Source organism: Electrophorus electricus, chromosome 23 (genome assembly GCF_041902795.1).
Source record: "Electrophorus electricus isolate QZ-2024a chromosome 23, ASM4190279v1, whole genome shotgun sequence".
NCBI lineage: Eukaryota > Metazoa > Chordata > Actinopteri > Gymnotiformes > Gymnotidae > Electrophorus > Electrophorus electricus.
The window spans coordinates 8,879,886-8,904,701 of record NC_137519.1 but is presented as its reverse complement, the minus strand read 5'-3'; the positions used below and the strand labels follow the sequence as shown (position 1 = coordinate 8,904,701).

General features: G+C 39.2%; 3 protein-coding genes across 4 annotated transcripts in view; 2 read left to right on the top strand and 1 right to left on the bottom strand.

The window, feature by feature from the left end:
* Positions 1–8,727, bottom strand: part of iqgap1 (IQ motif containing GTPase activating protein 1) — a 33,027-nt gene extending 24,300 nt beyond the window's left edge. For both annotated transcript variants that reach the window (XM_035520863.2, XM_035520864.2), the window contains exons 1-2: positions 8,521–8,727; positions 6,089–6,191 (exon numbers count right to left, since the gene is read on the bottom strand). In XM_035520863.2, coding sequence (XP_035376756.1) covers positions 6,089–6,191; positions 8,521–8,566 — 149 coding nt within the window. In that variant the 5' untranslated portion in view covers positions 8,567–8,727. The remainder of the gene's footprint in view (positions 1–6,088; positions 6,192–8,520) is intronic.
* Positions 8,728–9,954: 1,227 nt separating this feature from the next.
* Positions 9,955–11,146, top strand: cartl (cocaine- and amphetamine-regulated transcript-like). Its single transcript, XM_027007415.3, has 3 exons — positions 9,955–10,140; positions 10,424–10,498; positions 10,679–11,146. The coding sequence occupies exons 1-3, from the start codon at positions 10,018–10,020 to the stop codon at positions 10,784–10,786; spliced, it is 306 nt and encodes a 101-aa protein (XP_026863216.1). The 5' UTR covers positions 9,955–10,017; the 3' UTR covers positions 10,787–11,146.
* A 10,824-nt stretch (positions 11,147–21,970) lies between these two features.
* On the top strand, positions 21,971–22,899 carry cart3 (cocaine- and amphetamine-regulated transcript 3). The gene is made up of 3 exons (XM_027007413.3): positions 21,971–22,260; positions 22,399–22,482; positions 22,741–22,899. Exons 1-3 carry the CDS (start codon positions 22,012–22,014, stop codon positions 22,846–22,848), a joined length of 441 nt encoding a protein of 146 aa, XP_026863214.1. The 5' UTR covers positions 21,971–22,011; the 3' UTR covers positions 22,849–22,899.
* The last annotated feature ends 1,917 nt before the right edge of the window (positions 22,900–24,816 follow it).

Genomic DNA, 24,816 nt, shown 5'->3' with positions numbered 1-24,816 from the left:
CGTTCCAAATCAGCAGGGGCTGGAACTACAACCAGAACTCTGGAGCAGGACTGCAGGGTGTAGATGTCTACACAATGTAAACAAACATGATACAAGCTGCAATTCCCCACTCCATTCAATGCAAGAGCTTTCCACAGTCAGAGACCGCAAACAGTAATTTCCTTGCTTACAGTAAAGATTTCCAAAGGCCATACTCGCAGCTAACTCCACCAATCAGAGTGCAGCACTAAGGGTGAGGGCAGACAAAGTCTATGTTTTAGCCAGTTATTATGCACTTACAGGGAAAGGATGATATTGGCTATACACCAAGTACATTCTCCAGTAAAAGGGGTGTGTGCGTCTATGCACACATGTAGCAATGTTTACCCAAGTGCCCTACTGTGAAGAGAAGCAAATCTGTGGTGAGTATTATCTGACTACAGTGAAATGTGGAGGTGAAAGACACACCTGTTCCCTCAGTCTGCCCAACCACCCATGGCCAGGCTTTTCCTCCCCTTCCTGTTCAGTAATTCAGCCATGCCGAAAAACAGCACCGAGGCCAGACCACAAGGAGTGTCCTCAGAATGACCCCACTGGCAGCAGCAAAGAGCACTGAAAGGACCCAGATAAAAAGTAAAACGATTGTGTGTGAAGTGTGTGAAAAGCAGAACCAAAAAAGTAATGAGGGGAGGAAATGAAGAGAGAGAACGTTTCAGAGCGTGATGTGAAGAAGCTTTCCGCGACATGCCGAACCTCAGCAGTAGAATGCAGGAGCTCAGTGAACCTTGAATTCTCTCTCACCAGACTGCCCCATCCCTCACCAAAGTTCAGAAGAATACTCTTGCCTCATCTTATCAAACTTGCTTCATACTTCCAGGAAATGTTGTCCCCATCAGTGGCCCTAATTTAGGCAAGGGAGAGAATGCTACGGAAAGTGTTAAGGCGTGATTTTCGACTACCGATAAAAATTTAACCAATAACTAAAATTAGTTTTGTTAGTTAGAAGCACAGAACAACAGTGATCAGGAATGGGGAGAAACGTGAGGGCGATCAAGAACTGTCTTCTTTTGTACAGAAGACTTGAAGAGCTAATCGAGTGAGTCATTTTCTGAAATTATATCTAAAATTGGATTATACAGGAAGCTTTTGTTTTTCTTCATACCATAGATAAGCCTGCCACAACTAGCCTGCCCACTAGCTTACAAAGTCACTGAATGTTGATGTTCATCCAATAAGGAAAATCATTACGCTAATTAAGAAGATTATTTAAACCATGAAATCATTACACTGATACAAGGTCTCGCTAACGCAAATGTTCCTCTGAAGACTTGTATGGCGTGCTGCTGTTCTATAGAGACAAACTGTGAATTTGTGAAATTCATAATTGAGAAACGTAGACCAAGTAGTGTAATTCAAGATTATATTAATACAAAGGAAAAAAACTGCCCAAAATATGCATTTTCTTAAGACAATGTGCAACACTGTTGTGTTGCATTTGTAGGACGTGAGAACCACCACCCTCCCCTGAAAACACCCCCCCCCCCAAATTTATCAAACAAAAAGGTTGAGTTTGACACATTTGCATCAAGCACGTAATGTAGATCACAGATTGTATGCATTTTTGCTTTGCCATCCCTGATATCCACAGCCTACTGAGGGAAGATAAATAAAGACAGAATATCCAGAGAACTGAGTGGCTAGTGTGTTTCCCATATCTTCCCTAATCGCCGTAGTTTACATTTACGGCATTAAGCCGATGCTTTTATCCAAAGCGACTTACAATTATGACTGAATACAATTTGAGCAACTGAGAATTAAGGGCCTTGCTCAGGGGCCCCATCAATAGCAGCCTGCTGGTGTTGGGGCTTGAACTAGCAACCTTCTGATTACTAGTAGAGTTGCTTAACCACTTGACAGTGAGAGGGAAAACATATGATGATTCCACATGGATCACTGGGTTGTTCCACAATTTACATTCCAGCTCTCTTTACCTCATATTCATATCTCCAGAGTGGTGCACAAGATTCCCCAAATTAGGTCGGGTGTCAGACCTTTGGTAGGTCTTATATCTGATCTTAAATGTGGTATTATATCAGTGTTGAATGAGTTTTGTTAGGCATGTAAAGTGTAAATGAATCATGAATCCACAGAGACCATGCAGGATATGGTAGAGGAGCACAGTGCAAAAGAAGTAGTATAGAGTCACATAGTATTCTGGCTGAACCTTGTTTATGCTCTGTGCTTTCACACTGGTAATGCAGATATGACCTGAGGGGTCCTGCCCGCTCTCCCTGGCAGGAGACGAGGGGCTCGGGGCCTTTCATCAGACGAGGGGCTCCGACATCTCGCACCCCTACACTGTAGTACAAGACAGCAGGGTCATGGAGACACGGCAGCCCCCAGCTGCACCAGCAAGCTGAGCTCTAACGTGGCTGACGTTGCCTGCTCAGGGAGGGCCTCTGGTTGTGGGCCAGAACAAAAGTCAGCCTCATCGCCTGCCAAAGCTGCAGGGCGTGGGAAGAGAAGGGAAAGGCGAGAGAGAGGAACAGAGGGGGAGGGGGAGAAAAAAGAAAGAGAAAGAGAGAGAGAGAGCGATGGCTGAAGGGAGGCACAGATAAACAGCAGCATGTGGCCTTTCCTGCACACACAAGCGCCAGCATTTAAGGTGAGTAAACGGCTGAGCAGCAGACCAGAGGAACCTCGCACTGTGGTAGGAAATGTGCGACACTGGAGCTGCTCGCATGGTAAACCACCAGCCCAGTTCCTCCAGATGCAGCCGAGGGAACTTCAACTACACACACCCTCTGCCTTCAGTGGGTCACACAGTTCCTAGTCTTCAAAACCATTTTTACTGGAGTAGAGAGAACCTGAATGGCAAGCATGGGAGTGAATTTTCATTTTCACTTCAAAGCACCATTCAGAAAGTGCAACACTCCTCTACCCCCTTAGCATTCTGTACAGGCCTCTCCTCCCCAACATACACATGTTCTCATGAACACAAGCATGAAACACATTTATAATATAATCTTTCATGGACAGCCTTTCAAAGCGATCACAATGTTTACAAAGTAAAGAAATGGCCACGATAATTTTAGGCAATACATAAAGATAAGATAGCACTTTATTGATCTCAAGGAAATCGAAGTCATACTAAATTTCTTGTATGGCAAGTACAGGAAACTGACATTAGGCAGGTATTAAAAATACATGTGTTTGTGTAAAAACAAGAGCCTCTAGATGGATATTCAAAACTTGGGGAAAGGTCACTGTGAATTACAGCAAGCCCACGTACTCAGCGCAGATGTGCACAGGTTCAACACAGCCTCCCTGGAAGATGGCCAGTGTCAAAACTGGCAGGCACTGCAACAGGAAATTACACAAATTTGGACTTGAGAACATGGCCCACTGTTCCTGTTATTGCAACACAAATCTCATTTGAGGACCAAAAAAAAATGCCCCAAAAAGACTATTCTAACACTTTCATAAATATGCAAGACTCTCAATGCTAAACTTGGGAGGCGAATTCCTTTTATGGGACATGATCCGTGAGGAAATAATCTCTCAATCCTCAATGCTCAGTTCTCATTTCTGCTCAAACCTCATTTCTGAAGCACTAGTGTATCAGTACATCTCTGAGAAGACTCTTCTGCATCACACATTCCAACATCCCTGAGAAGACTCTTCAACATCATTCATTTTCTGACCCATAAAGGTAATCAAAAGAGTTATTTACTCATTTTAATCGGCAAATGGTGTGTGATTTCTGCGAAACCATTAGAAAGTACAACTCACTTGTGAGGGTACATTACATTACAGTCTAAGGAAGAGCAAAAGCTCCTCTCTTGATTCTCACCAGCTTGTAAAAAAATAAATAAATCAGGATTGTATTAAAAGGAAAGAAAAAGTGCTTGTTAGCATCTTTGCTAAAAGCATGTGCTCTGAGAGACTACACCTGCCACTACACGCCATGCCCTTTCTCCTCTTCCACACTACCTGCGAGTAAACCTGCAATTAATGTTATGTGACACCCCCCCCACACATCCCCTCACACCACAAGCAGCTGCGAGTGGCCATGTTCTCCAGCGGAAGCGTCTCACAGTACTCTACACATTAGTGGTTGAATGCTTTAACTAATGTGCTCCAGCCCAAGGGTAAGTTATCAGCAGCATTTAGGCAACTCTCCCAAAAGCAAGCAAAGTAAGCCTGCACTCTCAACAGAATAGAACGAAATACACCTCCAGAGTGTGTGACCCAAATTCATTGCTGCAATTCCAAAGCCACCAACACTGGTTGGACCTACATAATACCAGGACTGGACTAGGCAGTGGGAATGAGCTGGCTCTGAGGTAAAACCTAAATGTAAGCCCGAAACAGCTAGGGAATGCAGAGACCAGGGTTTCACTACCCAGACATGGAAAGCAGAGCTGCTGGGATCAGTGGCTGTTGTGATCGCTCAATGTAAGTGTCCTTTCAGAGGTCCACTCTCTGTACAGTGCAGTTTCTGAAATGTTTTTTCTCTTATTCATAACACACTGCATTTGAACAACATATCAACACTATTTGAGGAGTATTCAAATGCGGCTTTGTAGAATCAATTCGATGGCCCTCCATACCTAAAAGGCAACGCATGGAAATATAATTGATAATGAGTGACGGATTTGCATAGCAGTTAAGTGAAAATACAACACGCTGATACAGTCAAATTGGATGTCCTCATGCATTTCCACACAAGATGTAAGCAAAACACCCTGCTATACCCCTTTTGTATTTGTTGTTGGTTATGTGTCAACAGCAGCAACAACAGCTCACATTAAGACACAATCACATGCTTTTTCAGAGGGTACCTGCACATAAAATTCTCCTCATGCTAACATTACAAAGTCCAACCTGATGCTGAATGCCAGCAGGCAACAAGACTCCCCCTGGGCCTTGCGAATGTGAGCCAGGAGTGGGGAATAGCAGGAAGCTTCAGAGCTTAGGCACATTCACTGGCAGAGTGGGGGAATAGTTGCAGGTACAAGTTGCATGTCAGGTTAAATTAGGGATCCATCAGCACAGAAGATGCTACCATCTGCCATTTCAGTGTCTGTATTTACTGTCCACGCTGAAGATGATTATATAAATGTTTTGATCAAATGATACATGCACTGTAAAACCTCAAGCTTTACTAGATGTAAAGCACTTCAACACAAGCAGAACATGAAAAATAAATTATATTGTTACAAATTTCTAACTGTAATAATGAACAAACATCAGCACAGTGAATTTAATCATTAATCTGAGCCATACATGATCAAGTAACCATAAAATGACATAGGTACTCTTTCCTTTCTCTCTTTCACTTAGACAGACAGACAGACAGGCACACACACACACACACACACACACACACCCTCAAAGAGAGACACAGACACACCGGAACCAGTCTCTATGACAACCAAGGGTTTCTATGGCTACAGAGAGATACTGAAAATCAACAGAGATCGAGTCACTTCCTCTTGTATTCACTCAGAGTGCATTTGCATGCGTGTGTGAGGGAGAGATGACATGTGAAACCAGTGTATTCTGACACTACAGCTTTTCCATATAGGGGCCTTTGCAGTTGTCTACAGTCTCCCCATTCTACAGAGGTGAGGGGACAGGGTCAACACACAACACCAAGGGCAGACCATGCAGTGCAGTGGCTATGATGTACTGAGTGGGCTAATGTTACTACTGTATTTTCATTTCATATACTACCTGTTGTGTATTGCAGTTATACAGCAGGTTATGTTGTGTAAAATCAATGTATGTATCTGTGAACTTGTAAAAATTGCATACAGTGGCAACCAATAATGCCAAGCTTTAATCATTAATGCATTTTAAAAACCAGTTGTGATATACTGAATATAGGATTTTGTGTGGAAATAATCACAATATCAATTTAAATCTATATCTGCCAGCACTTGTCGCAATGACTGGTATGTTGCAGAAACAGCTGGTGCAGCCACTTCTAGGAAAGACTTTCTTCACAAACTGATCCTGGACCAGTGTGGGCTTTGGGGTACTTAAGATGATCTGAACACATGGCCATTGTGCCCCAAGATGTTCCCCCCCACACCCGAGTTACCGCTTGGCCTCTTCCAGATGACACAAGTACTCGTAGGCCATGTTCTGCTGCCGCCGTTCGTCCATCTCCTCGGCTGTGAGCCGCTCCACGCCATCCAGGACAGCTGCAGAGAGCAACCATGGATGAGATGTCTACAATATGCACGTTAAATACATGCCCCACATCCACATGAAGCAACTACACAACCCCCAACACCCACACCACCAATAATAGATCATACTTGTGCCCACACCACAGATATTATCTATTATCTATAGATATCATATTTGCTTATCTATTACAAACACCTCAAAGAGGTCACTTGCAGACTATAGTCAATCTGTTGCCATGCACAATGTGTGTTACCACTGTGTACACAGTGTACAAGCACAAATTTAACTGCACCGATATGATAGCTGGATCTATAAAGAGACTGGTGAGTGTACACCCAGAGATTCTGACAAATGGGGTATGAAATATGGATAAAGACTGACACGATTTCATTAGAAATCGGAGCTGCTTTCAGGACAGAAGTCACAATGTTGATTCCCCCTGCCCCCTTCCTGAAAGGTTTGCTGTAGTAAGCAGTGGGAAATGCAAGACCTTTGTGATTTTTGTCATTAAATCACATGACACAAGCATTACAAATTTTCCTTAAAGAGTTTCACCATAAACAGATTTATTCACTGGTGGTTCTAGCCAGGCTGCTTTTTGTGCTGATCTACAGCATGTTATGCAACTTGGCAGCACTGCCTGGCTTTCAGCTTCTTCAAGCTCTGCGCCAGTTAAACATACTGAAATGATTTAAGTGGTCTGAAGTCCTGTGGAAAGCCAACAAAAATCTATTGTTTTGCTTTTAACATTCCAGCTTAGAAATACTATGCATTTTATCCAAATATCTGAACTAACTTGGCAAAAATACATACATTTTTCTAAGGCTCTTTATGGCAGTGAACAGAGAATGTGGCACAATTTTTCACAAAGCACATTTCAAATATTAAAATTTTCCAGATTCAAGAACCATATGATGTCATATGTAAGAATCATACATTTACAGCATTTAGCTAATGCTTTCGTCCAAAGCAACTTACAATTATGACTGAATACAACTAGAGCAATTGTGGGTTAAGGGCGTTGCTCAGGGGCCCCACAGAGGAAACTTGACAGTGATGGAGCTTGAACTGGCAACCTTCTGATTACCAGTGGAGTACCTTAACCACTAAGCTACCACGTCTCTGCAAATTAAAGGTGCTGCAAGTAAGTTTTCCAGTGAGTCATCACGTTATGAAACATCCATTATACCGACATCTAGTGGCCTGGATGTTTTAAAATAGATTTAGAATGGAATCTTTGACACAGCCACTTCCATGTGGGGGACCTGCTCATTTGACCACGATAAGGCAAGCTCATACTTCATCTGATGCGAGATGCACTTTATTTAAAAAAAGGGGGGGAAAAAAATCAATTTCATAAATATTGTTTGGTACATTTTCGGGGTAAAATGACATGTCTCCTTTAAAGTTTGAAAAGTGCAGTCTCCAACCATGTAAATTTTGAAAGAGTCGGTCGGTGGAAGAGCGAGAGCGAGAGAGAGAGAGAGAGAGAGAGTGAGCGAGAGAGAGAGAGAGAGGCGTGTCCTTTGCCATTCACGTTACTACAGAACCGCTCAGTGTATTAAACGCCGGAAACGGTTAAAAAAAATTAATCTTCCTGTCTGCATTGCCAAAAACTGATGCTAACGTGTATTACAGAAGTATGTGTAGTGGAACGTAACGAGATAAAGGGGTTCTTTATTTTTTCCTCTTAGAAAGGAACCTGAGCGTAAAGGGAGCGTTGTAGTCTTTCAGGCGTTCCTAATATCCAACCTGTACTGAGCAGTCGTTAGCTTGCATCCAAGTTATGGAGTTTGCCATGAATCACAACCAGTTATGTTATTAGTTAAGCCACCGGCCAGTGCCTCACAAAATCCACCTTCGTTTTAGAAACAATTCAGTGGCCTACATTTCATACAGCCCGTCAGTCTGATTTCGAGTCATTTTCATTAGGGTCAAGAATCTCGACAGTTTGTATCTATTTGCATTAAATTTTGTTCACTTTAAAGCTATCAGTTAATGCTCACCATAGATTTAAAAACGCTAAATATTTGTCAAACAAAACCCAAAGCACGCAGTCAGAGACTTCATTATTCACATGGTGAGCACACTTCAGATGAAGGTATTCGAACTTATGGTTACGAAAATGCGGAAGTCCTTAGCCACGTTGATTTTTCGCTACACAGCAGCAACACGCAAAAGAAAAAAAGTAACTTGCCAAAAGGTGACAGAAACTATGTGCATTAACCTTCAGCAACCATAATTTGTTTGGGGACCACTCTCACTTGAAAATCTATGCGCTTTCTAGGTTACGTAAAAAGCAAGGTAGGGAAGCAGACGACCTACTAAGATAATACTTACACCCATATCGTGGTCGCAGCCCTTCTGTTTCATCAGAAGTTGACATGTTTTCAAGGTATTAAAACAAGTCCTCAGTTTTCGGCGAAGGTGCGTGACTTTATTTTTTAAAATCCTTATACTTGGACTTTGGAAGATGACTTAGGCCCCCTTGATTCTTCTCGGTAAAGTCTCCGAAACGTCCGAAAGTTTTTTTTTTTTAAAGTCACTGATGTCATGGGTGTGTTCCTTTCTAAATCCTGAAGTATGCGCTCCAGGAAACACCCATTAGACATTCAAACTGTAGCTGCAGCTCCCTCTGCTGACCAAAATGCAGAATATATTCTGAAAAAAGATGAAAATTGAGACTGCGTCTCCATGAAAAACAGCACCCTCACCTTCAGTGTTAAATTTTACAAACTACGTATGCATTTTAAAGGACAAACGATGTAACACTAACCCTATAAATTATTTTAAAAATAGATAAATGCACACGTCTTTGAGTCATTCGTTGAACACAAACTAATAATTAGCAATAATATAAAATATTTGTAAATTAGAAGCATTCTCCTTTTGTATATTGTCCATATGCAATTCTGCTAGTCAGCCGTATGGCAACAGAAACAAACCATAGCTATATAGATTATACATGGAAGTGAAGTAACACTGATTGATTGATTCTTTCCATGCAAGTGGCTCAAACTGTATTTCAAGGTGGTACTGCACTGTATCCTCCCTCAGTTATCATATTCCCTACTCAGTCTCAAACACCCTCTTTGAGATGAATCAAAGCACAGTTGGGAAATCGTGGTACAATAAAATGCACATAACGTTTCTAAAAAAGCTTCATTATTTAACTTGAACACAAATGTCTTTGAGAAAACTGACACCAAGGTTCTACAAAGGTGCTAAGAAAACTGATTTATTTAAAAAAAAAAAGACCTGATTCTTATCATTTGCTCACTAAGGTGTTAGACATAAAGACAAATCTTTACCATTCAGCTATGGGAAATGTTTATGTTTTACTAGTATTCTACATCCTGCATAGTATCAATATATTTAATTTTTTATTCTATTTATTTATTTAACGTGTGTATATAAAAATTTGACAAACAAAACCAACACAATTTTCACCAATTGCTCCAGTCGACTTAGGTTGAACTTATCAGAGCCATTATTTTTATAACAACGATAATATCTGATAGAAGTCTTTTATGTACAAATACATGTTTAGCTACAAACATCACATTCTTTTGCAAATTTTGTAAATATTTGTTGTTCGCGTACCACAGAAAAATGGAAAGCCTTACACACACACACACACACACACACACACACAAAAAAAAAAACAAACAAAAAAAAAACATCTGTCTTATTAGAACCCACTGGATCATCATCGAGGGCGGGGCATCTCAGTTTATAAAATAAGCATTGGCCAGAGTGAAATGATGTGAACTCTGTTAGGATTCGTTGACCTCACACCTCTGTACTCCGAAGCCGTGAGCAACTCGTCTCAGGACCATGGAGAGCTCTGGGATTCTGACCGGATTTTTGCTCTTCGGTCTTTTCACCGTCATGTGCAACGGACAAGTGTCATCCATAGAAGACGCCGATAACGCTAACGCGGACCAGGAAAAGGAACTTGTGAGTGTGGGAAAAGCAAAATAAACTGCCTTCAGTAGTTAGCTGTAATATATATGGCAGCCGTGCGATGTAGAATGTGTTTTTTTCACATATGCTTACCTAACAATAAAATGTTCTTATAGATCAAAAAATGAAGTGAAACCACACTCTGTTTAGTTTAGTCGCACTTTGTTTACTTAAAAGATCAATAGGCCTATAATGTATTTGTACTACTGTGCGATATATAAATTCACATTTACAGAGACAGAATGTGGTTCTAAAGAGTGATTTTGCATTTGAACAGGTTGAAGCAGTGCAGGAACTCCTAGGTGGGATGCGTGACAGGCTCCCAGCAGCAGAAAAGCGTGGAATTCCAAGGGTAAATTCTACTATTTTATATTTTTCCATTATTATTATTTATATCGTTGTTGTCACAAATAGATTGTAATATGCCAGTTAAGACAATTTGGATTTTGTCAAAAGGCGCTCTGTTGCACAGTAATACAATGTAGGTAATGAAATTGTCCTATGAATTTCCTGTGAACTGTCGTCTCACCAGTGTGCGGTGGGGTCCCGTTGTGCAATGAGGCTGGGTCCACGCTTTGGTCAGCTCTGTGAATGTGGCCGAGGAACCTATTGCAACTCCTATCTCCTCAAATGCATCTGAAAGAGTGCAGCTTTGTGATCCACGACTGCCTGAAATGCACGACACCTCGCTTTACCATGTACATGTTCTAAATTTACATATTCGCAGGAAACATGGATTACTCTTAGAATGAAGCTCTTAGCATCTTAGCCTTATTTAACTAGTTAGCCTGGGTTTTCTTTTTCTTTCTTTTTTGAAAACTTGCATACTTTTTCATGTAATGTTTTTGTTTCTTAACATTTTTTAACTATAATCAGTGTGCCATATTTGTGCAGCAAAAAGTTAAAATTGTACAAAATTGGTGTAGAATTAGCAACACAAACTGAATGTGTGTTTTTGTTTTCATGCAAAATGTAAATAAAATGTCTTTCGATATTTCAATTACCGTGGAGACAAAATAATATATAAATAAAGAATCAAATAAGTAATATTAAACAATATCAAATAAACATATATTAGTTATTAGTACCATTACAAGTACAAGTAAACAATCAATTATAATTACAGTTATGATATTAATGATGTTGATATTATATAACAACACTTAACAACACTTAAAATATTCTTTGCATAATAGTACTGAACAGCTTTATACTATATTCAAATCCCAGTAACAAATTAAGCTACTCCAGGACAAATTCAGAGTTACTCAGACAGTGTGGTATGCATATTGTCTGTTACTGGCTGCAGTTGTGTGTAACCTGTCACCTAGAGCAAGAGCAGTGAGTGACATATACCAAGGCAATGTTTCATCATTTTGTGAAAAAAAAACAAGCTATAAAGTGTATCTAAGATTTTGAATTGCACTTATCATTATTTAATGACCTTTGCTTTGCCTTTCGAGAGATATGTTTTAGGTGCTTGTGTTCTAACCATTATCCCTGGATTCAGTGGCACTTTATTTTAAAGAGACCCTCTCTTTCTGCAGCTGCATGACATGATTATTAATGCATGGAAGCCTATTATCCCTAAGAAATGTTTAGGAACTGATGAAGCAACGATGCAGTTGCCCCTAGACTAACTCCAGCATAAGTAGACTATCATAATATGTTGCTGGTTTTACTCTTTGCAGCCACATAGTTCTGTTGATGTGTCTGGAAACCTGCTGTGAAAACTTAGCCAGCTAAAAGTTCATCATCAATTGATGGGGTGAATGGAGCATGACACACGAAAAGCAGCAGTGCTGACCTTCACTTGTGGATGAGAGTACGTTAGCACGTATTCCATATGGTAAATGCTCCTCTGGGCTTGTTCAGTTTGCCCTTGCTGTGAACTGGATAGACACCACAATTCCCCCTAGTAGGAAATGCTGTCAAACTCTGAAAACATGACGGCAAGTGCGTGATGGAAAATGAACCGTGCAAAATGTGGTACATCAAAGTTACATATCACCAGCTGCTGGGCTACCTACTCATAGAAAGACGCAGCAGGTTCAACGTGAGCTGCAGGCAAGCTGCAAATCTTCAGGAGTCAATAAACTTTCAAATGACTCCCTTTAAAGCATGTGCGGATTGCTTCCCTTCAGGCAAGAACAGTGAGCCTGCGCCCCATGACTCTCCTGTCAGATATAATTTCAGACTGCAGTAAAGCCATCCCCATAGTCTACTGCAACACTGTAGATGAACCTTGTTTTATTGTCCTGTCTTACTGAGATCAAAGCATTCAGGATAGGTTAATGTTTTCCTCTCCTTATTTTTGTTTATCAGTATAAAACTCAAGGGCCTGATAATAAACTTGATAAATGTGACTCTGGTGGACCTATGCCATTAGTCGGTTGACCAAACACAAGAACAATCGCAGTTTCTTTCTCCCCAATTAGTTAGTGTGGGAAATGATAACAATAAAAGATGTGGTGTGCATCAAATTAGAAGTGCCCTAATTTAAAAAAAACAAAAAAACCCAAAACATAACAGCTGCATGTAAGACCTTAGGCAGGCTGCTGTCACCTGGGGTGCAGAAGTTTTCTTTTATTATTGCAAAGCAAATAGACAATGGGTGCTCTCTTGGTGCCCTAACAAAGTCTGGTTTGCCTTGAGTCTGCTTTTCTCTGTGGACTCAGCCCTGCCATGTATCCATACTGCTAGATGGTAAATTCAGAGATCCCTAGAGCCTTCCTTCGTACATTACAGCTCACTAAAGGAGACAAGAGGAGCTTTGTGTGTTAATGACTGCACTAATAAATCTGCTCTCTCTCTCCCTTTCCCTCTCTCTTCCTCTCTCTCTCTTCCTCAACCACCTCAGGTATGATTGTTTTAATACTTTTAACTAACAGAATAAATTGTAATGTCTCACTTGAACATTTGAAGGTGAAGCAGGAAATATATTAGTAGTTAATTACTTTCCTGACCCAGTGCTGTCTGGTGTTTTAAAATTTCCTCCACAAGGCACATGCATAATTTACATGCCTTCCTAAATTATACAAAAAACTGAAGCCAATTCATTAACTTTTTAAACAGTAGCATGGCATGTGTTTACCACCTGGGAACAAAGTAAACCTACATGTTGTGTTGATTATGCTGTTGGTAAAATGTCTCTATTGCTGCAGTATCCAAGCACTGGCCTGCCAGTTGCAACCCATGCGTGGGTCTGTCATGCTCCCTTTAATAATGATACTCAAATCAACCCAGTTCCGTTTAGCACAGAAAATGTTAGTCTGTGGGTTTGTAATTTCACAAAGGTTTGAGTCTAAGTGAAACCTTTGTCTGTCTGAAAGGGTTCAGAGTCAGTTATCAGGCCCTGTCATTTTAGTTCTCACTATGTTTAGTTTTAGAGTACTGTGTATAGGTTTTAGCAAAGCACACATATCTTTGGGTAATCAGCTGTACCATCTATTTACGCAAAGCATTGTGTCTCAAGAGATTCATCCCATACTTTAATTACAATCATCATTATTAATTAGCTGTAGATGTTTGATAAGCAACAGGGTTATTGCATGGAAGCAGAATAGAAATGCCTCTTGGCAATGTAATGCTAATAGCACTGTAACCTCTAAACATAGAGCACAGAGAACAGTTAAAAAAAAAAAAATCTTCCATTTTATTTTGCTTTGTCCTTTAAACTCATAAAGAAAATAGACAAAACACTTAAGCGTGATCACATGTATAAACATTCACTTAATAAATAAAAAGGCTGAAACTATTTTGGAATCTTTGCTCACCATGGGTGCTTTTATGTGGGGAGCTACTGGCTGTAGTTTTGTTAAAGTACCACTGGGATTAGTGAATTTCCCCTATGGCCTTTCACATCAATATTTCAGTATATTTTTTTCCAGTAAATCACCACTGGCTAGTTTGCACTAGATGAAACTGATCCATCACTACCCAGGGCTGGGACAATTACATGCTGTGTGCATGGAGTTATTTACTCCTCTGCATTTCCCGTGACCCACATAGAGCCCAATATCATCAGTATTAAAGGAACTGCATAGATCAGTAATGATGCAACAAAAGTAAGAAGATGGCCGCAGCTCTTCGGGTTCAGTTCACACTCTGTTTCAAAATCCCCTCAACTTGGGGTTTTGTGTAAAGGGAATAAAAATCTTAAAAGGTAATAATAAGACAGCAGCATTCCTCCTCTGTCTTCATCTGGTCAGAAGACATCCTGGAAGTGTCCATAACCTTTTTATGCAGTTCAGGCAGACAGGGAAAATGGCAACGTCTCATTTAACTGTTATCTGTTAACTTAAACTATGAGCACCTGTGTCAGTGACAAGTAAAACAACAAGAGTAACCTTTTGAAGAGCAATTTTGGCACAGTGCAAGGGACGGAAACCTGTTTGAGATTACTCGTATAGATTATTTGCTCCCGAGTGAGACAGAAACTGTCAAGCAACTCTTTCAAGTAGTTTAGCTAAAAATAGAAGAGATTGGCTTGTAATTATTTGAATCATTAGTAAATCATTAGGATCACCTAGACCTGCCTTTTTAAGAACACATGTAAGAACTGCAGTTTTGAGATACAGTGGGTTGCAAAGCATCTTTTGATAAGGGGTAAGATAGGGATGGCTAACCCAGTTGTATTTACATTTTCAGCATATGGCAGATGCTGTTATCCAGTGGGCCCATCCTCCTCTGGCTAGACAACAAATACGCCTTGTGTGTGCACTCCTTGGGCACAGATTCCATGACCTTGATGTTTGTAGCACCTTCTTCCATGATGTGAGTGCCACACTCTCTGCCCTTGACTACATCTCCCATCAGCCACCTACTTTCAGACTGCCTGTCACTCCAACCATCTCTACCAACCACAGCCAGCTCCTATGATGGTACATAGGCATGGTCAGAGTAGACCAGGGAATGTACAGGAAGGCTTAGTTTTCTATAAAGCTACTTCAAATGTCTGCCAGTGGATTTCACAGCAGAGAGCTCATGGAAAATAAAGAGTGAATGGCACCTGCCTGCTTTTAAGGGGCGCAAAGGCATGTAAAGTATGTGTTTTTTTTTAAGCTTATACATAGAGTGTATAAGTGAAGACATCAAGAGGGGAGAAGAACAAATTAAAGCAGAGGAAGATAAAGGCTGCAGGAAGTCAGCATGTTTCTCTTCGAGAACCTGCAAACGTGAAAACTAAAGCTGAATTCAATAAGCTGATGGTCATAGATCCCAAAAGAGCTGCTTAGTCCTGCTTAGTCCAGCCATATAAAACTAAATCCACTTTATAGCAATGCTCAAGTGTGGAAATGTACATGCTGTAAATAACAAACAAACAAACAAATAAATAAAGTAATATATTTCTATAGCACTTTTCATTTTAAAACCAAAATCTCAAAGGGCTTTACCTAAAAAAAAGATTTATACATTACTAAAAATCATGAAATAATAATACAAAAACAAGCAAGTAAGATACATGTAGAACCAGGCTGAACTTTAAACAACTAAAAAGTTTACATTTATAACATCCTCTGGAATCCTGTGTGAGTGTTTCAGAAATATAGGAGAGAAACATCTACCACAAACTGGGGTACAAGTGATCCATAGGGTCAACCTCTGCTGAGTCAGAAAGGGCCGCAGTGCTTAAAGACGTCAGTGAGATGTGACAGATTTAGGTGTTTAAGGGCTTTAAACTTCTAAAACAAGAGCTGGAGTCAACAAGAAACATAATATGATACCAGTGCAGACTAAATGACACCGGGGTAACATGCTCTAATCTTGAGCGCTGCATTGATTTAATCACATTTCATACTTGGTTACAACCATGTCATCTTTTACATCTTTTATATTACATATTAATTTGAAAATCAAAACTGAATGTGAATTATGTTTTTGTGATTTGTTCAACACTTTTATGTATTGTCCAGTGCTTGTCACATACTGGTCAATCAAATGTCCTAAGCTAAAGATACGCATAAATTATATCATATATAATTCGGTTAATAAAAACATGTATTATAAAATAAACTAATGCATATATTCAGTTACTTGTTTCATTTGATTTTGTATATCAACAGCAATCAAAATGAATACTCTTTTTCACAGTTACAGTTATCTTGACATTTGTTCAGATATACTGCAAAGCTTTGTTTTGGCATATCCCTCAACCTAGCACTGAAAAACAGAGAAAGGATTCAGTGCACAGGGTCAGTACTACAAGTTATTACTTATTCATTTGGCATATGCACGTTAAATCAGCATTTTTAGAAGTAACTTTAAAAAATCTACTTTTCTCTCTGCTGTAAGTCTCTGTTGGTGGTAGTTATAGTTGATGTGGGTGGAGAATCTTTGGTAGCAGATTAGCTACTTAAAACATCACTCTGTGATTCTTGATCTCACTGCTTGAGCTGCAATGAAGTTGTAGAATTAGAATGGAGGCATTCAGATTTATTGCAGGATCTCATGATTAAAGAACTAAAATTTGTCTGCCTGACAAAACATGTGTAATGTCATTTATAGCTGCAGGTATTTTCTTTTATTATTTTAAGTTTCTGGGTTTTTAAAACTGATGTTCTGCCTTATTTTAAATTATTTTAAATGATTTCAATTATTTATAATTATTAACATATGTATTGCTGATATGCAGTGCCTCTCAATAGAGTTTCTCTATCTAATAAATAATGGAAATAAAAATTCAAAGAAGAACAATTTAAATAAATTTCAGTATGATGTCTTTTAACCTTTAAACTCAGATTTGGAGTAGTTACCAGTTCAGAAATCTACAACTCCTTTCCACTGATTAACAATTAAAGTACAATACTGTAAGACATTATGTTGGTATTTGCTGCACAAGATGACCACTAGAGGCTGTCAGCTGTTACCTTGAGACAGTTGGGTTGTTACAACAGTCCTGAAATTCATCTCACTGGGTGATATAAGTATAGTTTAGTTCTGTACGTTGGGCCAGTTGCTCTATAGGACACTGGTCATGTTACAGTACTGTTACTGTGTCTGTGGTGCTCATACTTCCCTATCTGGAATTCTAATGAGGACTTTACTGGGATTTCATTGGATTTGGGAAGAACAGATGAGCTGCCTTTCTCTGTCCATAAAGTCAACAAACCCTTATCCCACACAATCCTTCTATAATCAGATTAACAGACTAGCTGCAATAGAAGTTCATAATTCCACCAAGACGTATTACTGGCTAATTGGATATGTTTCTGGTTAAAACATATTCTACTTTGCCTGTCAGTTAATTAACCATCGCCCTCTACACCAGTGAGGGATGATCAATCAGTGAGTGATGCCACTCATTAACCAAACTGCAATGGGTACAGGTTCCCTTAATAATTTATCCTGTATAATTGCAAGTCCTTCCAGGGTCTAATAGATTTTCATGATATAACCCCCAGGCCAACAAATGATGTAACAGTCCATAGGGACAGACTGCACTGTCTGATTTCTGATTGGGCGGGTCCGATCATGCTGTCTCCCTGTGTGAATTTTAACATTTGGACTTTGTGAGCAGGCCTGACCTGGAACGATATTGTAATATACAACCTGAAAAATGGTACAAGTTCAGCTTTCTAAAAAGAGTGCTTGACATTTCAGTAATTAGAGTCTTCTTGAATAAGTGTTTTTTTGCAGTCTGACAGTCCGAGAATATTTAAATAACTTACAACCAATTACATGTGCCTTGGAACAATAATTGCTTCATTTAGCATTTCTTGGTGGAAATATTTGTCACAGCATGAAGTGGAAATGTCATCTTTTCTTACTTCCTGTAAAACTGTCAGTCTAGTATGTATTTGCATAGGAAACATTTTGACAAAAATACCAAACTGTTAGCTACAATCTTGATGCATCTTCTGGTATATGAATGTGATCTGCAGTCATTGCAAGGATTTGTGGTTATAGAGCACGTACCAAAAAATATTGTCTAAGGCAAAGGAAATGTAAAAACAAAATCCAAGTTTCTATAGGATTCTTTCAGTGAGCCATAAAAGCCAAAAGATGTATTATACTCTTTCGTCTTCTGTGCTGCTTTTCCTCTATAATTCCATTTGGGGGGGGAGGGGACTGAACTTTAAGACATGCACTTTAAAGAATTATGGGGTGGCGGATGGGAGGAAACTCTGAGCAGTATTTTAAGAGTTAATAAGAGTTAATGCCACACAGTCTTTGCAGTTATACAGTGCAATTACAAAAATAAGCATGCACCTCATCAGTACAAATAAAGCTGTGTAGGCAGGGCAAACGCTTCAGCAGTGAAACAGATTTTTCAGAGACCTTTAATTACCGCAGATGACGCACAAGTTCTCAACTGCAGACCCTAGCCTCTCTACACAGTATTTTGCAAAATATTTTGCTGCAATAGTCGTCGCACCTAGCTACAAATTGCCAAGGAATGGGCTGAGGTAAGGATCAAGACCGATCAAGAAAGCCTTTTCACTTTATGCATCTCACCATAAACAGGAGAACTTGGTAGCTCATTTGCTGCAGAGATCACCTATGTTTTGACTATGCAGTATGTGTGGTAGATCTCATTTACAGGCGTATCTGGGATACTGCTTGACTACCGTATAGTATAGTCATCTTATCTGATATATCCAGGCTAAAGATGAAAATGGAAAGGTGTTAATTATTCAGAACAGATCACAGGAATCATTTGGGGAGAAAAGCATGTCAGTATAATATTGAGTCTACCTGACAGTGATCTAGAACAGAAGTGCCACTTCCTCTGCAGTGCTTATCTGAGCAACATGTGGTGGGCTCATACATAAAAAGTTTTGTGTATAGCTTTAACCTTTATGTCTTGTTTTGTTTTCTCATCATTCTTTATTCATAAACCACAGCAAGAATTTCCCATCCACAAAGCCCTGTCACATCCATCAACATTTTTGATTTGTTTTCTGAATTTTTCTTGGGTATACACACAAAGTGAATATAAAACAATCTTCTCACTTTCTTCATCTTCACGGCTGCTTCTTTGCCAGCTTTTTTATGAGAGGCTGTTCTACCCACTCCATGCCTCTGTGAAAACCAGCAGCACAGATCTGTCTCTAATCACACAGCTTTGCTAGATTTTTTCAATTCCTGAAGGCATTTACACACACCCCTGGTTACAAGAGCCACCAGATCATGTCAATCATCCAGCCTTCTCTATTTTTTTTTTTTTGCAAGGTAGTTGTTTGGCTCTACAAGATACATGAAAGAATGATTTTTTAAAAATGCAGAACTTCTACTATTATCTAAATGTATTACGCAATCAGTGGACAAGGCTTGAATGATACCACAATAACAGAGTAATTGCACATAGCTGCTGTAATGAACGATAGCTCTGACAGAGGCAAACCAGATTCAGGGTATCTCCATGAAGCCTTACCTCTCATTAACAGCAGGTCACACCACAGCCTATCTACTGTATCTGTCAGACTACATCAATTCATATTTGTCTAAGCATTCCAGCTCCAGGGTGAAAGAGAAACCAGAAATTCCTCCATGCATGCTGGCTTCCTGCCCTTGTCAGATCTTACCATGTTTTTATCTCCAGCAGCAGAGACAGAGACCAGAGTCACCTCTGGAGACAGACAGAAGCTGCAGCTACACTGAAATTGTTCCAAGTGATTAGAACACAACCTTGTCTCAATGCCCATCACATCTCCATAACCCTCATCTGCTGCCAGCATCTCCTGTGACAAGGTTAGTGGACTAAAAGAAATCAAGAGGACGTGCTTTCTCTCTCAGCTCCCTCTCTCTCAGTTAAGACAAAAGACATTATTTTTTCAGGTTGGGTATATTATCTCACTTTGTTTTTTGGATTCTTTCCTGACACATATCATGGGCAGTGTTTTATTTGACACTTGAATTAGATTACTGTTCAAATGAGAACATGCAGTGACAAGGTGATAATTTTTGTTCAATAAAAGTAAATTACATAATATGCCACAATACACAATTTCATAATCAAATTTCTTACATAACTGAAACAAAATTTGATTGGTATAGGGTGTGTCTGAATCCTTGTGATTTTATGAGCTTTTAATGCTTTAAGAAAACAACTAACATTTTTTATGTTTGTCATTTGCAAAGTAATATATATCAGAAGAACTCTACACAAAACTAGGCTATTGAAGAAGAATGTCACTATCAGTAAGTCATTTAAACCTTTGTGAGGAGAGGAATATAATTACTTATGCATAAAAAATCAATTCCAGCCAAAACTCTTGTCAGTTCACATAATTGGGCTCCTGAAGGGGGGTCCATAAGGCAGGAAATAGGCGTTGGGTGGGGGGGGGGGGGGGGTGTCAGCACTGACGCATGGGCCCAGAGTGTCTCGAGGACAAAAAAACCCTGCACTGGGAAGCTGACAGGAAGAAATAAGTAAGCCTGGCTGATAACACATAACACATAACACAGCTGCATCTCATTTGAGAATTGACTTCATAGGCAAATCCATTGATTTACCCACAATGCACAAAGATAAACAGCCTATCATTCTGTATCTGGGAATTCCCGGCTTATACATGTCAATTAGTTAAACAGAAGGCTAATTGGAGAGTTTAAAAATCACAGCTTCTTGGCTTCCAAGAAATTCATGGATTTTTGGTTAAGGAAGGTTTAAGACTCAAATTAAACAAGTGAAACACATATGAGAACCAGCTACAAAGAGGGCTTCTTTCAATCAAATTGTTCCTGAGGTTAATGCAGGCCACACAAATTAAACATTTTTAGAGCACCTAAAGGTTGGACTAGACCTCCATTCACAACCTTCACCGTAGTACATTTAGTAACATAAGATTACTACTAACCTAAATTGTTAGTTTACATTTGGGTTTGCACTTTAAACCTTTTTCCTCCTGTAATACTCAACCTACCTTGCTTTGGCATCTGCTGTTCTGGTCCTTGGAAAAGACACATTACTGGAAATCATAGAAAATAAAAGATAGACAGCTAGATATTTTGAGCACAGTAAAGTCACTCAGCCCACATCTATGCATTAACATGGAAAACATTTCCTGTGGAGGACAAAAATGATAAATGATGAATTTCTTGACCACATTGATACGTTTAGCAGATAGATTTTTTTTAAAGCATTAGTGAATTAGTGTAAAATTACCTGGAACGTATTTATTGTGGTGGCAAGAATGAAATGGTATGGTATGGTGCTTGCTTAAAAGTTTCTCAAGGGCATGGAAAAATATGAGTCATGCAGTGAACAGAGTTGGCAGTGCTGTCTTTTCTTTAGCCAAAAAGGTGTGCAAATTGAGCAGAAGTCATTGTTTCCTCTGCTGTCTCCAACAGCAACCCAGAAAAATGCAGTCTTTTGTTCATGGAATTAATAATGTGCCATATATTTTTGTCAGGGCAGGTACTGCAGAGCAAAACTGATTTTAGTTCCACTGAGAAGGTCAGTAAAAACAAGGCAGTTGGAGAACCTGGTCTCTGACCATATAACATTTTATATAGTGTTATGCATGTGATGTGAAGTGGTCTTATCAAGCATTTAGGATGGAACGCTCATCATATTTGAACTGTGGTCTAGCAAATAGTGCAGAACTATAAAACTATAATGTTTACATGCAGCTTCTGTAATAGACTGAAAAACTAAATCTTTAACCAGAACATAATATTCAGGCATAAAGTAACAAAAAAAAAACTTTGCTCATAGAAATGTTATTTGCCGTTTCAACACTGTTCCTCAAACTATAGAGCAAAATCTTTTTTTTTTTTTTTTTTTTTTTTTTTACTTTAAGAGCCAGCCACTTTGCGGAATGAGTCATATCTGGCGTCTCTCTTACGCATGAACAAAAGGGATGGCAAAGGTGGAGCGAAAGAAGTCACTGGCACGTATCTCGTTGAAGCAGATATAAAATGATCATTGAAAGCACACGAAAACTTAAATCTATGAACAAGGGGTGTGTTCGTTTATCGTTGCTCACAACTGCGCAGAAGACCATGGGGAGCTGCAGACTATGGACAAGCGCGCTGACGTGCGCTGTGTTGCTGTCCTTCGTCTCAGGTTCTGAAATTTACGACCTGGACAATGAACTGGACTTGGATACAAGAGCACTAAGGGACTTCTATCCCAAAGACCCAAACTTAACCACCGAAAAACAGCTTGTAAGTTCTACTATTATGTAATGTAGAAAGTATAACAGGTCGTAAATTCTTCTTTTCATTTACTGAAATCTTTTCGGTATGTTTGCTATAGTCAATATATCAGCTCGAAATATCGTCTTGTATTTCTGCGTCATACAGCTAGGTGCTCTGCATGAAGTTTTGGAAAAGCTGCAGACTAAACGAATCTCACTTTTGGAGAAGAAGTTTGGACGTGTTCCCATGGTAAGTAAACAATTACTAGCGCATTTAGTTAAAAGGTGTTCGAGCTATATGATAAGTTGAAAGTTTTTTTTTTTCTTTTCTAAACGTAAAAATGTGATAGCTTACTTTTCATTACAGAAAACCATCAGATAATGATGCAATTTCTTCGCAAGGTCATTTTCTAGTCAACTATCAGATATTTAGTATAATATATAGGATTATTATATTATTGTATTAAAATAACACAACAATATTGTTTTGCTTCAAATTTTCTTCCAGTGCCACGTTGGTGCGCAATGTGCCCTCAGAAAAGGAGCTAGGATTGGCAAAATGTGCGATTGTCCACGCGGAACATTCTGTAATTTCTTTTTGTTGAAGTGCTTGTAATTACGAATATTGCCTGAAATCGCTTAGGCTCAATAAAACATATTGATACGGCGTGTTCTATTTTTATGATACTTTAAAGCAGTGCTGTCGTGAATGGTTAAACCTGAAAGACGTCAAATTGCAAACTGCTTTTGTTGTACATGTAATTAAACGTAAATAAATCGTGTTGAATCTTGTTTTCTAAGGCAGTCTGCGTGGTCCCTATTTCGTAGAAGAGTTTTTGATTTATTAGAAATTACCATTTTGTTTATCTGTCACTATATAAAACCAATTATTCAGCAAATAAAAACATTTACGATAATTTTAGTTAGGGAAATACGGTTGTTAAAACGATCTAATTTCATGTGACTGATTAGTGCCATTAGTGTCATTACCATTACATGCAATTAGTGAGCTTCACACGCATAAAAGAAATCAAAGTTACAAGCACAGCTTTAACCTTGACGGAAAATTCCTGTTGGCTAAACTGATTTTATCATTTTGAGGGAAGCAACTGACTGTCAAATATGCAGTCATACATCATAAAATGCGGTCTGGCTGTAGAGACATTTGGAAAACATTGATGTGATATGTGAAACGTTCCCCCTTTGGTCCTACTTCAGGAACATCAGAACAAATGCCCATGGAAATGTCTCTTTACCTTTTTTGAGGTAGTAGCAGTAACGAGTTGGAGCGACATAGATTTTAACAGACCTAGCTCTGTGACTTCTAACAATTTTATCTAATATCTGAGACATTTTGGTTTCAAATGATGGCTGACTCATAGGAGAGGGGGTGTGAATGATCACACACTTCCCAGCATAAGGTGTACCTCCAGGGCTGGCCGTTCATGGAGGCCAGTGCACAACCAGGCTTCAAGACACATATCTAAATCGCCTCAGCCGTCAATCAAACCAGCCGTTCGACTGCGCGCGTTCACTCTGGGTTAGTCTCATTTAGGGTTATTAATATTTAACAAACTGCCAGCAGAATTCATAAGGACAGATGTGCTTGCCTGGTAGAAACTCAAGGCACACTGTCACTGAAAATCCATTTAAATGCTTGGAAATATTTTTGCATGTGAAGACTTAGGTTGCTTTTTTTTTTACTTGAACATATTAAGAATTGCTGGTGCCAGGAGTGTCAGTGTCACAAGATTGAAGGGTAACATGTGGGGTGACTAAGCACCCAAACCTGCTATTGCCAAAATGTCATGACTAATTAAGCTGATACCTCACAGATGGCAGCTCAAGGTGACTCAGGGGTCAAAAAAATGGAACTCTTGAAAAAAGCAAGATAAGTTTTAAATGCTTGGGGCCTAATATAATCACAGTGCCTTCTGAAGTACATCAGTGAAACATCTTATTCCATTAAAATTGAGTCCCAGATGGGTTCAAACATACAAAGAGCATGTTTTACTCTTCAGCATGTGGATTCTGTACATCTTTTTGTATCCATCTGCTCAGCAGTAGGTAACATCCTGAACAGCTATTTAAAAACCGGTCTGCTAGCTTAGCTGCATCAGTGACATGCGCTCTTCCGCTTTATAGAACATCAGATGACTGCTCTCGAACACATTCCAATTGATTTCGTCCACCTGGGGTGGGGGGGCTAGGGGGGGGCGACAAATTATGAGAGACCTGCTAAATAGATAAAGAAGGTGCTATAATTGTGTTCTATGATAAATCCAATTATAAATAAATAGCTCAGACTGGAGCACACAATTTATTGCTGCTCTAAAACACCACCAATCTTTCTCAAATACAGTTTATTTTGGTAAAAATATAGACAGCTCATTACCTTCACCAAAAGCATGCACCATTTGATGCATTGTTATCAATCGGATACAACAAAAATTACTGTGATTTAAAGTAGGAAAAATAAAACTAATGTAATAAATTACTAAAACAGTTTAGATTCAGAGTGAAAGAAAAACTTAAAAGACTTTGTCTTTTTACAAGACAATCTAAATCAAGTATTAAATTCTGG